Source organism: Centroberyx affinis, unplaced genomic scaffold, assembly GCF_046629955.1.
Source record: "Centroberyx affinis isolate AG114_WGS23_722 - 3 ecotype Tasmania unplaced genomic scaffold, CSIRO-AGI_Caff_v1 ptg003577l_1, whole genome shotgun sequence".
Taxonomy (NCBI): domain Eukaryota; kingdom Metazoa; phylum Chordata; class Actinopteri; order Beryciformes; family Berycidae; genus Centroberyx; species Centroberyx affinis.
Window position 1 is genome coordinate 24,766 of NW_027281504.1, and position 15,235 is coordinate 40,000.

General features: G+C 50.5%; 1 protein-coding gene across 1 annotated transcript in view; it reads left to right on the plus strand.

Moving 5' to 3' along the window:
- Positions 1–15,235, plus strand: part of spg11 (SPG11 vesicle trafficking associated, spatacsin) — a 43,285-nt gene that overhangs the window by 22,663 nt on the left and 5,387 nt on the right. Inside the window, exons 21-35 of the mRNA XM_071540197.1 lie at positions 1,440–1,601; positions 1,996–2,062; positions 2,808–2,970; positions 3,418–3,795; positions 3,912–4,071; positions 4,282–4,515; positions 6,393–6,593; positions 8,517–8,624; positions 9,174–9,351; positions 10,942–11,156; positions 11,493–11,977; positions 12,065–12,288; positions 13,113–13,258; positions 13,830–14,034; positions 15,091–15,225. Coding sequence (XP_071396298.1) covers positions 1,440–1,601; positions 1,996–2,062; positions 2,808–2,970; positions 3,418–3,795; positions 3,912–4,071; positions 4,282–4,515; positions 6,393–6,593; positions 8,517–8,624; positions 9,174–9,351; positions 10,942–11,156; positions 11,493–11,977; positions 12,065–12,288; positions 13,113–13,258; positions 13,830–14,034; positions 15,091–15,225 — 3,061 coding nt within the window. The remainder of the gene's footprint in view (positions 1–1,439; positions 1,602–1,995; positions 2,063–2,807; positions 2,971–3,417; positions 3,796–3,911; positions 4,072–4,281; positions 4,516–6,392; positions 6,594–8,516; positions 8,625–9,173; positions 9,352–10,941; positions 11,157–11,492; positions 11,978–12,064; positions 12,289–13,112; positions 13,259–13,829; positions 14,035–15,090; positions 15,226–15,235) is intronic.

A 15,235-nucleotide genomic window follows, 5' to 3' on the forward strand; every position in this document is an offset into this window, starting at 1 on the left:
TCCCACCCGAGACAGACCAGGTAACCAGAACCTCTGACCACACATGAGATAGACCAGGTAACCAGAACCCCTAATCTCACCTGGGACAGACCAGGTAACCAGAACCTCTGACCCCACCTGAGATAGACCAGGTAACCAGAACCTCTTGTCCCACCCGAGACAGACCAGGTAACCAGAACCTCTGACCCCACATGAGATAGACCAGGTAACCAGAACCCCTAATTTCACCTGGGACAGACCAGGTAACCAGAATCTCTGACCCCACCTGAGATAGACCAGGTAACCAGAACCTCTGACCCCAGCTGAGATAGACCAGGTAACCAGAACCTCTGACCCCACCTGAGACAGACCAGGTAACCAGAACCTCTGACCCCACCTGAGACAGACCAGGTAACCAGAACCTCTTGTCCCACCTGAGATAGACCAGGTAACCAGAACCCCTAATTTCACCTGGGACAGACCAGATAACCAGAACCTCTGACCCCACCTGAGATAGACCAGGTAACCAGAACCTCTGACCCCAGCTGAGATAGACCAGGTAACCAGAACCTCTGACCCCACCTGAGATAGACCAGGTAACCAGAACCTCTTGTCCCACCCGAGACAGACCAGGTAACCAGAACCTCTGACCACACATGAGATAGACCAGGTAACCAGAACCCCTAATCTCACCTGGGACAGACCAGGTAACCAGAACCTCTGACCCCACCTGAGATAGACCAGGTAACCAGAACCTCTTGTCCCACCCGAGACAGACCAGGTAACCAGAACCTCTGACCCCACATGAGATAGACCAGGTAACCAGAACCCCTAATTTCACCTGGGACAGACCAGGTAACCAGAATCTCTGACCCCACCTGAGATAGACCAGGTAACCAGAACCTCTGACCCCAGCTGAGATAGACCAGGTGACCAGAACCTCTGACCCCACTTGAGATAGACCAGGTAACCAGAACCTCTGACCCCACCTGAGATAGACCAGGTAACCACAACCTCTGACCCCACCTGAGATAGACCAGGTAACCAGAACCTCTTGTCCCACCCGAGACAGACCAGGTAACCAGAACCCCTAATCTCACCTGGGACAGACCAGGTAACCAGAACCTCTGACCCCACCTAGGATAGACCATGGGCTGGATTCACGAAACCTCCTTAAGGTTACACATAGAACCTGTTTTTTTAGAATTTAGAAAAGTAGTAGTAGTCCTTTAACTTGGTGTTACAGACAATACTAAGAAACAATAACAATATGGTGACAGCACATACTGGAAAACACCAGGAAAAATGCTAACATAGAATCCAGTCTGTAAAAATCTCTTTTAATAAGTGATGTTAAAGATGGTTTGATGATGGTCTAGCCTGGTCCAGCGTGGTTCAGCCTGGTTCGGCCCGGTTCAGCCCGGCACGGCTCTCAGACTGACCTGGTGTCTCCTGTGCAGGTGGTTCAGGGCGAGCGGTCCGGCCGGTCGGAGCGGACGGTCGACCCTCAGCTCCTGAAGATGGCTCTGGCTCCGCACCCCAAACTGAGGGCCGCCCTGTTCCCCGCCGGGCCCCGAGGACACGCCCCCCCCTCCGACCTCTCCGTCTACCACCTGCTGCAGGTACACACACCTGCTGCAGGTACACACACCTGTCCACCTGCTGCAGGTACACACACCTGTCCACCTGCTGCAGGTACACACACCTGTCCACACTGCTTTTAATCAGGATGCTGAACTTATTGGAGCGATCAGCCTGTTCAGACTCTAACAGAGATCTGTTTGTCAGAGGAAGCTTTGCAGTTGTGACAGATTCCAGTTAGTATCCGGTTCCAGAGTTTATTCTGCTGTCGAGCTGCTTCTCCTCTCCTGTGAAGTTTAATGAGACTTGTCCGGTCTGGTTTGAGCAGAATCTTTTATTTCTCTCTTGTTTTCATCTCAAACGTCTGTTCGTTACAGCAGACTGAGTCTTGGTTGCAGTAAAGTTGAATGCAGAAGTGATTTTTTTTCTTTGCAGTCGCTCCATCCTCTGGACCCGTCCCGGCTGTTTGGCTGGCAGGCGGCGAACACCCTGAACTCCACCGGTAAGCTCCGCCTCCCCGCTGATGTCATCACACCTCACTGATGTCATCACACCTCACTGATGTCATCACACCTCACTGCGGTTCAGGTAGCAGTGGTGTCATTGTGCTGGTCGAGTGTAGAACTGTACTGATGTGCTGGACAAGAACATGGAGCTCAATCGACGTTCCCTGGATAAATAAACACTCATATATACCGTATTTCCTCTAATTGTGGCCGGTAGTCAAATAAAGCCGGGTCTGTGATAATGTCCGGGGCCGCGGTCGACACGAGCAAATAAAGGCCCCGAATACAGGCTGGGGAAAAAAACAAAGGAAAAAACAACGGTGGATACCGGTAAACTCCTGGTGCCTGTTATATAATGTAACTGTAGTTTGTAGTAACGTACAAGTGCCACCAGATGGCAGTATGCCACCAGACGGCTCGGCCGGAGGAAGTCTGTGGAGCGTGCCGTCGTCGATTACCGTAATTATCGGTAAAGCGTCGCAGTAACAAAGAAGCGGCTCCCTAACGAACCCCAACAGAAGCAGATCAGAAAACAAGGAGGTTTCGTACTAAAATATGAGCAAATATACTTATCAAACAGAGGGAGTTAGAAATAAAGGCCTGTCTCTAATATCAGCCTGCTTCCAATAAAGGCCTGGGACCCTCTGCAGCTGAGGGAAATAAAGGCCCGGGCCAATATTAGAGGAAATACGGTAAGTAAATGAAATAACTCATGCGGGGTGAACCTGTGTTGGTCCACAGAGTCGTCGGAGCTTCCTCACTTCTCCGCTCCTCAGCTGGTCAGCAGGTTCGCTCTGCAGGAGAACCTGGACTTCCTGTTCTACCTTCGTCACGGCCGGCCCACCTTCGCCTTCGCGACCTTCCTGCTGCAGCAGCTGAGCGGCTGCAGCGACGTCCGGCCACTGTGAGTACCACAGAGCCTGTGTGTGTGTGTGTGTGTGTGTGTGTGTGGGAGGGGGAGGGGAGGGGGAGGGGAGGGGAGGGGGGGGAACTAGGAACTGGAAGTCGATATCTGCAGAGAAACAGGAATCGCAGAGTGAGGAACAGTGATGTATCGCTGAATAAACAGCAGCTTGAACTTTGACCTCCAGCAGGCGAACAGACACCAATAGACACAAAAATCCATTTTATTTACAGAAAAGCATCAATTTCTACTTTTATTCCTGTAGAGACAAAACCTTCATTTACCTTTAACTGCTATGAGGTGAATTCATGTTGTAAAGATTTTTGTTACAGGACCTTTAATCACACTGTGACAGGACGCTCTAACGGTCAGTCTGTCCTTTTGTGTGTGTGTGTGTGTGTGTGTGTGTGTGTGTGTGTGTGTGTGTGTGTGTGTGTGTGTGAGCAGGCTGCAGCAGGCCTACAGACAGGCCTACAGACTGGCCCTGCAGTGCTTTAACGAGCCGTCTGTAGCGGCGGCGGCCGTCTGTTTCTCTGAGCTGCTGGGAGCCGACAGCCTGAAGCTGAGAGTCCAGATCAGAGCCATGAACACACTCTGCAACACACACACACAGGCTCTGGGTACACACACACACACACACAAACATACACTGCTGCACTGGGTACACACACACACACACACACACACTCATCCATCCTCTCTGTCACTCCTCTCAGTGTCTAAAGGTGTGAGGCTGGCGGAGGCGGAGCCTGGAGCAGCGGAGGAGCTGATTGGCTGCCTGGAGGCGGCGGTGACGGCCAGCCTGGAGCAGAGGGGCATCAGCAGGTAAGCCCCGCCCCCAACAGTGACACTTCACATAGAGTGACAGGTCACATAGAGAGACATTTACACTGTGTGTGTGTGTGTGTGTGTGTGTGTGTGTGTGTGTGTGTGTGTGTCAGGTCGTCCTATGAGGCGGTCCAGGAGTGGGCGTTGCCGGTTCAGTTCTGTCAGCTGCACAGCCTGCCGCTCAGCCCGGTTTGCCCCGCCCACTGCGCTGCTGACGGACAGTTCATCCACTTCCTGTTGTTCGTCCAGCTGCACGGCTTCCCGCCCCCACAGGTACAGACACGCCCACAACACCTGAGGAACTTCAGTACATGAAGGAGAAATCCAACCTGAAGCTCTGTAACTGTTAAATCAGCTGCTGATGTTCTTCTCATCCAGGAGTTAGTTGTGTTTTTCTTCTTGGTGGATAACCGGCCAATCAGAGACAAGGTGACTTGAGGTGGCTTTCTGACCATATTTGTTTCTCCTCCCCGTCTTCCCCAGGTGAGGTCACTGGCAGGTGGGTTTGGCCCCGCCCTCCAGGCCCACCTGAGCCTGGCGTTCCAGGACCTGCAGAGCGGCGGTGGGCGGAGCCAGGCGGGGGGGGAGGAGCGTCCCGGGGAGCTGTTCCAGGTCCTGCTGCGGAGCCAGGAGGAGGCGCAGCCGAGCGGCTTCCTGCTGCAGGAGGCGCTGCTGCAGCACTGCCCCACACTGGCTGTGCTGGCTGCCTGCCACCAGGTACACACTGGACCAGGCTTAGTCTGGGTTTGGTCTGGGCTTAGTCTAGTTTAGTTTAGTGTCCTGGCTGGCTGCCACCAGGTACACACTGAGACTAGGCTTAGTCTGGGTTTAGTCTGGGCTTAGTCTGGGTTTAGTCTGGGCTTAGTCTAGTTTCGTTTAGTGTCCTGGCTGCCTGCCACCAGGTACACACTGAGACAAGGCTTAGTCTGGGCTTAGTCTGGGCTTAGTCTGGGTTTAGTTTGGGCTTAGTCTAGTTTTGTTTAGTGTCCTGGCTGCCTGCCACCAGGTACACACTGAGACTAGACTTATTCTGGGCTTAGTCTGGGTTTAGTTTAGTTTAGTTTAGTTTAGTTTAGTGTCCTGGATGCCTGCCACCAGGTACACACTGAGACTAGGCTTAGTCTGGGTTTAGTCTGTGTTTAGTTTAGTTTAGTTTAATGTCCTGGCTGCCTGTCACCAGGTACACACTGAGACAAGGTTTAGTCTAGGGTTAGTTTAGTGTAGTTTAGTCTAGGTTAGTTTAGTCAAGTCTAGTCTAGTGTTAGTTTAGTTTAGTCTAGGGTTAGTTTAGTCTAGTCTAGTCTAGTATAGGGTTAGTTTAGTTCAGTTTAGTCTAGTCTAGGGTTAGTTTAGTTCAGTTTAGTCTACGGTTAGTTTAGTCTAGTCTAGGGTTAGTTTAGTTCACTTAAGTCTAGTCTAGGTTTAGTCTAGTCTAGTCTAGGTTTAGTTTAGTTCACTTAAGTCTAGTCTAGGTTTCGTTTAGTCTAGTCTAGGGTTAGTTTAGTTCAGTTAAGTTTAGTCTAGTCTAGGTTTAGTTAAGCCTAGTCTAGGGTTAGTTTAGTTTAGTCTAGTCAAGTCTAGGGTTAGTTTAGTTCAGTTAAGTTTAGTCTAGTCTAGGGTTAGTTTAGTCTAGTCTAGGGTTAGTTTAATTAAGTCTAGTCTAGGTTTAGTTTGGTTTAGTCTAGTCTAGGGTTAGTTTAGTCTAGTCTAGTCTAGGGTTAGTTTAGTTAAGTCTAGTCTAGGTTTAGTTTGGTTTAGTCTAGTCTAGGTTTAGTCTAGTCTAGTCTAGGGTTAGTTTAGTTAAGTCTAGTCTAGGTTTAGTTTGGTTTAGTCTAGTCTAGGTTTAGTCTAGTCTAGTCTAGTCTAGGGTTAGTTTAGTTTAGTTGTCAATATAACAATGAAAAGTCAAATCAAATGAGTATTAATAACTCACTTCTACAACTTGACTAACATATAGTTAACAAAGCCTGCTGTGCTAATGTTACATCCTCAACTAAAGATTAAGCTACAATGTAGTCGAACAATCCAAATGCAAAACCTGATCCAGACCTCAGACCTCAGACCTCATGTTGTAAAGAGACACGACTCTCCTCATCAGGTCTTCTGCTAACAAACTCTGTCTGAACTGTAGAAGAAAGTCTTCCAGAGCAGCTGCAGTGAAAAGTCTAAAGTAAAGTAAAGGGTAAAAAAAGCTCCAGGCTGCTCAGCAGATGCAGATGTTTGACCTTCCAGCAGGAATATTAAATGAGCAGAAAACTGTCAGAACAAACAGTGAGTCAGCATTTAGTCCAGGTGAGTCAGCATCTAGTCCAGGTGAGTCAGCATCTAGTCCAGGTCATCTAGTCCAGGTCATCTAGTCCAGGTCATCTAGTCCAGGTCTTTATAGAAGACAAAGATCACACTCAGCTAAAGCAGGCTGGAACTACGGCTCATCATCCAGTGGAAAAATGTACCTGTACAGTATATACTGTATATAGGTGTGTGTGTGTGTGTGTGTGTGTGTGTGTGTGTGTGTGTGTGTGTGTACACAGTATATATGTACATGTTCGTGTTGAGAAATAAGTAGAGATGTATTGAACCTTTTTGATTGACAGGAGGCGGAGCTGCTGCAGTGTCTGTGTGTGTGGGTGTTGACCTCCGTCGATGATGTCACGGCCGCGGAAGCCGCCGCCCACCTGGCCGACGCCCCCCAGCACCATGAATGGACCCTGCATGACCTGTCAATCATCTGGAAGACGCTGCTGGGGCGGGGCCACGTTAGGCCCCTCCTCCGAGGCTTCCGGCTCTTCCTGCGGGTAAAAACATGAGAGAGATGATGAGAAGAGACGAGAATAAGGGTTTTCACACCTGCGCTTTTAGTCCGGTTATATCGGACTCTGGTTGGTTTTCCCCCTTGGTGTGATTCGTTCGGTCAGGTGTGAACACAGTCATCTCACTCGGGTGCGGACCAAAACAACCGAGACCCTTTAGAGGAGGCGGTCTCGGTCCGGTCCCGAACGAACTCTGGAGCGGTTCGTTTGTGGTGGGAACCTGATCCGACCTCGATCCGACCCGACTACCAGGTGAACTCAATTACAGCAGGTACAGCAGGTAGAGCAGGTAGAGCAGGTACACCAGGTAGAGCAGGTACAGCAGGTAGAGCAGGTAGAGCAGGTACACCAGGTAGAGCAGGTAGAGCAGGTACACCAGGTAGAGCAGGTAGAGCAGGTAGAGCAGGTACACCAGGTAGAGCAGGTAGAGCAGGTACACCAGGTAGAGCAGGTAGAGCAGGTAGAGCAGGTAGAGCAGGTACACCAGGTACACCAGGTAGAGCAGGTAGAGCAGGTAGAGCAGGTACACCAGGTAGAGCAGGTACACCAGGTAGAGCAGGTAGAGCAGGTAGAGCAGGTACACCAGGTAGAGCAGGTACACCAGGTAGAGCAGGTAGAGCAGGTAGAGCAGGTACACCAGGTAGAGCAGGTAGAGCAGGTACACCAGGTAGAGCAGGTAGAGCAGGTAGAGCAGGTACACCAGGTACAGCAGGTAGAGCAGGTAGAGCAGGTACAGCAGGTATAGCAGGTACAGCAGGTACACCAGGTACACCAGGTAGAGCAGGTAGAGCAGGTAGAGCAGGTACAGCAGGTAGAGCAGGTAGAGCAGGTACACCAGGTAGAGCAGGTAGAGCAGGTACAGCAGGTAGAGCAGGTACACCAGGTACAGCAGGTAGAGCAGGTACAGCAGGTAGAGCAGGTACAGCAGGTACAGCAGGTAGAGCAGGTAGAGCAGGTACAGCAGGTAGAGCAGGTACAGCAGGTACAGCAGGTAGAGCAGGTACAGCAGGTAGAGCAGGTACACCAGGTACAGCAGGTAGAGCAGGTACACCAGGTAGAGCAGGTAGAGCAGGTAGAGCAGGTAGAGCAGGTACACCAGGTACAGCAGGTAGAGCAGGTACAGCAGGTAGAGCAGGTAGAGCAGGTACAGCAGGTACAGCAGGTAGAGCAGGTAGAGCAGGTAGAGCAGGTACAGCAGGTAGAGCAGGTAGAGCAGGTAGAGCAGGTACAGCAGGTACAGCAGGTACAGCAGGTACAGCAGGTAGAGCAGGTACAGCAGGTACAGCAGGTAGAGCAGGTAGAGCAGGTAGAGCAGGTAGAGCAGGTACAGCAGGTAGAGCAGGTACAGCAGGTACAGCAGGTACAGCAGGTAGAGCAGGTAGAGCAGGTAGAGCAGGTACAGCAGGTAGAGCAGGTACAGCAGGTACAGCAGGTACAGCAGGTAGAGCAGGTTTACCTGAGCAAATGCCAACTCTGCCGTTGCTCCATGTTGCAGAGCAATGTGCTCTAGTCCAGAACTCAGGACCTTCTTCCTGTATTTACTTTCTTGCTCCCGCCCCAGACACATCTGACCAATAAGCGGACTGAAGGTTCTCAGGTGGTTTGTAGTGATGCTTTTTGGTTTTTTCTCCGTGTGAAAAGAAACCGAACCAAGAGGAAAGTTTACAAACTCATCAACTGATTCAGACCAGAGCAAACGAGCTATAGGTGTGAAAACGCCCTTAATTAATAAATGAAACAAACCTTTATTGATCCTGTGGGGAAATCTGATCGAACAGTAACAGGATACAGCAAAGAAAAATAAAATATAAATAACAATAGAGCAAATGGGGCATTAAAAAAACAGAACTGCTAATTACAACTCTCTCTCCCTCTCTCTCTCTCTCCCTCTCCCCCCCCCCCTCTCAGGACTGTCCTCTGGTCTTGGTGTTGAGGATGTTTGAGTTGTGTTGTGACTACAGGAGTTTCTCTGAAGCCAAAGTCAAGCTGCTGGACTTCCAGAAGACGCTCATCACCGTAAGCTCCGCCCACCATCTTGAATGAGTGATCAGATTGGAGGAGAGAAGGGGGAGGAGCTTGGTGAAACATGGCCCCGCCCAGCTGGGGGACAGTTTTACACCCAGTCTCTCTGTCTTTACCCATGATGCTTTGGGTTTATCTCTGAATGCTGCACTGTAGTAAAGTAACATTCTACTCATTTCTGTGATTCTCTGATCCAAAGACATTTCTAATGAGATCAGCAGTAGAATCAGATTCAGTTCTGAGATCAGCAACATTACAAGGTCAGAGGTCAGAGGTCAGAGGTCACAGCAGCCTGACAGATAGATACTGGACATCACACAGTATTACTGTAACTGTTCAGAGTGTGGAGGGAGCTGATCTTCCTCTTTAATCTGTCTCCTCCTCCCTCCTCCCTCCTCTTCCCCCTCCCTCCTCCTCCTCTTCCCCCTCCTCCTCTTCCCCCTCCTCCCTCCTCCCTCCTCCCTCCTCCCTCCTCCCTCCTCCCTCCTCCTCCTCTTCCCCCTCCTCCCTCCTCCCTCCTCCCTCCTCCTCCTCCTCCTCCAGCTGCGTAGCGGGGGCCCGGCGGCGGGGGGCCCGGCCCTCCTCCTCCTCCCCCTGCAGTGGATGGAGAGCCAGGCGTCGGTGCTCCTCCTCAGCATGCTGCGGAGCTGCTCCTCCCGGTTCGACCTCCATCGCCTCCTCCTGCTGCTCGCCGACGTCGACAAGATGCTCAAATCCAACGGTGAGAAGAAACTTTACTTCTGCTTTTACATCTCAGTCAGCTGACTCATCATCTCAGTCAGCTGACTCATCATCTCAGTCAGCTGACTCATCCATCTCAGTCAGCTGACTCATCATCTCAGTCAGCTGACTCATCATCACAGTCAGCTGACTCATCATCTCAGTCAGCTGACTCATCATCTCAGTCAGCTGAGTCATCCATCTCAGTCAGCTGACTCATCCAGACACACTGACGACTCAGCAGGAAGCAGCTTCAGATCCATCATCAACACAAACAGAAGTCTAGCCTGGTGTCCTTATGAATCACAGTTTTCAACACTCTTAGAATTTGCATGGTGATCCATATGGGCTGGACACCAGGCTGGACACCAGGCTGGACACCAGGCTGGACGCCAGGCTGGACGCCAGGCTGGACGCCAGGCTGGACACCAGGCTGGACACCAGGCTAACAGAAGTCAGAGTCAGATTCAGATTCAGGAGCGTCGCAGCTGAACTCACCCAGTGGATCCTCCTCGCTCATCCTGACGGGACAGGATGTGACATCATGCTCTGTGTCAGGATGTGACATCATGCTCTGTGTCAGGATGTGACATCATGCTTGGTGTCAGGCGGCGGTGACAGAGCAGATCATAGAGTAACTGCTCTGGTTTCTACAGTAAATGACACTTTGTGAACCTGCATCAGTCCGTCTTCATTCTTCAGTAGCTGGTTAAGTAATTAGATATCAGTCGACTTTGATTCTATGCTGTTTGGTTAGCAAGCTAACGTTAACCAGAGATGTACCGTCTTTATTATATAATTCCTCCATGTTGGATTTCTTTCCTCTGAGGTCAACACGACCAAACAAGTGTTTCTATTGGTCCGCTCTGTAATTCGCAGGTCAAAGTTCACCAGATTTGAACTCAAAAGTGCAAAATCGATTTGCAACCATAAGCGATTGTTTTTATTCGTGCTTTGCTTGGTTTTCAATCAAGATCAATGGGAAGTGAAGCAAATTTCCACCTACTGTTTGTGCTGAAGTGGCTCCTCTACTGCCCAACTCATAACCCTAACCCTAACCCTAACCCTAACCTTAACCTTAACCTTAACCTTAACCTTAACCCTAACCCTAACCCTCTACTGCCCAACTCATAACCCTAACCCTAACCTTAACCTTAACCTTAACCTTAACCCTAACCCTAACCCTCTACTGCCCAACTCATAACCCTAACCCTAACCCTTAACCCTCTACTGCCCAACTCATAACCTTAACCCTAACCTTCACCCTAACCTTAACCTTAACCCTCTACTGCCCAACTCATAACCCTAACCCTAACCCTAACACCTGGCAGTTTCATATTCCAAGGACAAACCTGGCCTTTCTCCCTCAGAGAGATTTCATGTCTTGCATTAGGAAAACTGCTCAAACCAATCAGAATGAGTTATATGATGCAGACGCAGTATAGAGGATCCAGGCTGTGAAAAGTCTCATTTAGTCAGTAAACTGATCTCTGATCTGTCTGGAGGCTTCAGACGCTTCACACTGAAACATCTTTTTCTAAGCTTGGATGTGTGTGTGTGTGTGTGTGTGTGTGTGTGTGTGTGTGTACAGGTCCAGACTTCAGGAAGCTGAGTCAGCTGAGTGAGTTGCTGCAGGGGTCAGAGGTCAGCGTGTCTCCCAGGCTGCTGCAGAGCGTTTCCTCCTCCGTCCAGCAGGAGGAGCTGCAGGCGGCGGTGGAGCGGCTGCAGGCCGCCGGGCGCTACGGCCGGGCGAGGAGGGTCGCCCAGCTGGCCGGCCTGCCGGGACACCGCCTGCTGCTCAGACAGGTCCGACAGGACAGAGACGCTACAGCTGGGCTCACTGTTAGATTTACATTGACATTTTACAACTGGGTTTTACATTTATATTTTACATTGATGTACATTACATAGATTTTTACATTTTACAGATTAAAAGCAAGCAGTGCCTATTGGCTATTCAAAATATAATAGATTTCATATCTACATGATATACATATTAGATCATAGATATATAGATCATAGATCAGTTCCTTTCATGACTCCTAGACCTTGGATTGTTAGGTAGATCTGGTTTCCATGGTTACTGATTGAAACAGGAGTGATTGTGTTTTGCATTGAGCGTTTTTTCTTCCCTCCTTCCAGTTAGTCCAGGAGGTGAACTCCCAGAAGGCCAAGCGGCAGTGGGGGAGGCTGGAGACGCGAGTCGGTTTCTGGAGGAAGTGTCACGACCAGCTGAAGGCCGACGGCACGGATCCGGACTCGGCCTCCCGGTTCTTCGTGTCTCAGGCCGAAGCCCAGAGCGGCTCGGAGCTGCTGGGCGTCCAGGAGCGCTGCCTCCTGCTGCAGCTGGCCGGACACTGGCTCTCCCTGCTCCGCCCGGCTCCCCTGGCCCGGCTGGAGAGCCTGGAGAAGAAGCTGTGGACCGGCCGGGTCCGTCGGCACGTCCTTGTGGTCGCCATGGAGACGGAGAGCGTCTTCAACCTGCCGCCGCCCGCCGTCTCGCCCGAAACCAACTCGTACGAAACGCTCGTAAAGGAGTTCTCCTTCTCTAACATATCTGCTCTTAACGAGGAGAAGAGCCTCAGTCTGGAGGGACTGCCGGGTCCCACCGAGGAGGAGAGGAGCGAGTCGGGGAGGAGCGAGTCGGGGAGGAGCGAGTCGGCGGGGAGCGAGTCGGGGAGGAGCGAGTCGGCGGGGAGCGAGTCGGAGGGGAGCGACTCGTTGGCTCCGGAGGAGAAGAGCGCTCTGGCTGCTCTGATTGGCCAGCTGCTGGACGAAGGCAGCATCCACGAAGCGAGCCGGGTCTGCCGCTACTTCTCCCTCCATCACCCGGACCTGTGGCTCGTGCTGCGCTGCCGCGGCCTGGCCTCCGGGGAACTGAACCCTGAACCACAGGAAGTGACCTCAGAAGCCCCGCCCACCAGGAGCATGGCTAGCTGTAAGCTTCCCTCTCACCTTCAGTCTGACCCTCAGATGTTCAGGTCCAAACAGCCTGCCGACCCTGAAGCAGCGTTTTATTCACACAACACTTAGCAAAGTCAAACTATCAGCCACATTATTATAAATAGAGTCTGGAGCCACGCATGGTGTGATATTCTGCCAACTGTTAAGTCGTTAAAATCTCATTTCCCATGAAAACATCATTTGTGTTAATTTGTGTTGATCACACTGAGAGATGATTACCTGGAGAGCTGAACTGTGAGAGTTTCTGTTTTAACACTGGAGACGTCTCATCTGAATGTAGCAGGGACATGTGGCTGCTCGCACCTCCATCTCTGTTTGACAACAACAATAATGATAATAAAAATAGTGTTATTTGTATTTCTAAAACAAAGTTTAAAAAATATTTCACAAACTCAACAAATACAAAGACAGGAACAAGATAAGAGGACAAAAACATGTAAATGAAGAAAAGGACGGGGCCTCAGATCAAACCTTGAGGAACACCACAGGTCACTTCTGCCAGGATGATGATGAGCTTCCAGTTTGAGCAGAGAAGGTTCAATGAGAAAAAACATAAGCTGAACCAGTGTAGGGAACTGTCCTTAATGCCAAACCAGGAGTCCAGGTGATCAATTCAGATGTTGTGGTCAAAGGTCGCAGTAAGATCTAGAGGGATTAGAATGGAACTTTCATCCAAATCCTCCACTGCCATTAGAATAGCTCTCGTTCTCCTTCTTATCTTTTTCTCTCTCTCTCTCTCTCTCTCTCTCTCTCTCTCTCTCTCTCTCTCTCTCTCTCTCTCTCCATCTCTATCTCCAGCTGCCTCGTTCAGCAGCTTGTCGTCCTTCGTGATGCTTCCCCTCCCGGAGGATCAGGTGGTTCTGCAGCTCCAGGTGTTGGTGGATCAGTGTCGCCACGGCAACAACTACTGCAAGCAAGTCCTCAGCCTCTACCAGCTGTCCAAGGTACTGAGATACCAGTTGATCCATCCCAACCAGTTTAGATAGATAGGACTCCAGATGATGGTTGGTAACCTGTAGAATACACAAACTCAGCAGACACAGTATCTGGCTGCTGGCTGGTGGTAAACTCCCAGCCTGACATGTTGAGTTTGAGTAAGAGGCGACTCGCTTCTGTCTCCACTGGAAAAATGTGTCCAGATCTTGTCGACCTGGACAGAGAGGAAGATCAGCTCCTGTTCAGCTCCTGGTTCTATGAGGAAAAGTCCTGGACTAATTTAAAATCCATTAGTTTGCTTTACACTCAACTACCTGTCCTGCTGTAATGAATACAGCTGAGATGAGAGAGGAGGTCAACTTCATGTAGTTTTGTTTCAGTTTGGTCGATGGATGGACAGATATCTCCACTGATCCATCCTTCCATCCCTGGGGGTAAACTGCAGTGCGTAATACATTGAAGCAGCATAACAAGATCCAGCACAGTAAAGTTAGAGATAATAATACAAACATGTCAGGAATAAAACTGTAACTGTCCATGTTGCCATGTCTGACAGTCAGCCTCCCCCTGTCCTGTCAGGAGCTGCAGGTGTCCTTCAGTCAGATGTGCAGGGAGGAGCCCGGCTCGGTCCTGGAGAAGCTGCTGCAGTCGGAGCAGCCGGAGCGCTTCAGGAAGGCCCAGGCCTTCATCCGAGCTCAGGCTCTGCCTGCGGACGCCGTGGCCCAGCTGCTCTCCTCCGCCGTGGTGCAGGCTCTGCTGGCCTCCAGCCAGGAGCCTCCGCCTGGTGAGTCAGGACGTCTGCAGGTGTCTTCAGATGTCTGCAGGTCTTCAGATGTCTGCAGGTCTTCAGATGTCTTCAGATGTCTGCAGGTCTTCAGATGTCTGCAGGTCTTCAGATGTCTGCAGGTCTTCAGATGTCTTCAGATGTCTGCAGGTCTTCAGATGTCTTCAGATGTCTGCAGGTCTTCAGATGTCTTCAGATGTCTGCAGGTCTTCAGATGTCTGCAGGTCTTCAGATGTCTTCAGATGTCTTCAGATGTCTTCAGATGTGTGCAGACATCCCTAACCCATATCTCAGCTCTCAAAATGTCTTTTCCTTGACTAACTTTCAGCACAAGCCAGTGTTGTTACATTTTCATTTTCATTCATTTCGTTCATTTTCATAACTGTCTTCACCTTCTCAGCTGACGACTTGTTGGCTTTCTCTGTTAGAGCTTCACCACCAGCGTCCCGTCCTCCTGCTCCACAGAGCGCGTTGACTTTTGAACGGAAACACCAGAAAACAATCAATTCAACTTTATTTCAGTGAGGGAGAACGCGTGGGTCAGCCATCGAGAATTGAACCTCCGTGATTTTTTGGCTCGGACGCAGAATCGGACACGAGTGACGTGAGCAGCGGAGCGTCGGCCGGTGAAGGAATCGTTCCTCCGGCCGGCTGATGGGCCGTTAGACCCCAAAATCTATTGATCTTTCCTGGGTAAAAGGTCTCGGATACAGTTAAATTACACATTTGACGTCTTAAATTCAGAGGTCTTTTGTCTTCTAGACAAGTCTTCATCATTTGTAGTGTGAGCTGGTCAACCGATCGGCTCTGAACAGAGACGGCCAACAGCCAATGAGAGCCGATCGCCAATGAAGGAGGAAAATCCAGCAGCATGTTGTTCCTCCTCCATGTTTGTTTTGGTTGTGGTGAAACACCGCGAGAGTTCCTGTTTCTGCGAGATTTTGGATTTTCATGGTATTGGAACAAGGTAGGGTGTGCTCCTCAAAGCCAACTGATGGTGTGTGTGTGTGTGTGTGTGTGTGTGTGTGTGTGTGTGTGTGTGTGTGTGTGCAGCAGACAGGCAGGTGTTCAGGCCGGCGGAGGGAAGGGATTCTCTCGTCCAGCTGATCAAACTGTGTGACGATCCAAACCTGGTCGGAGTCAAACTGCTGGAAAAACTCAACGCTGTTCCACTGAGAGAGCTGAGCTGCAGTACGACACA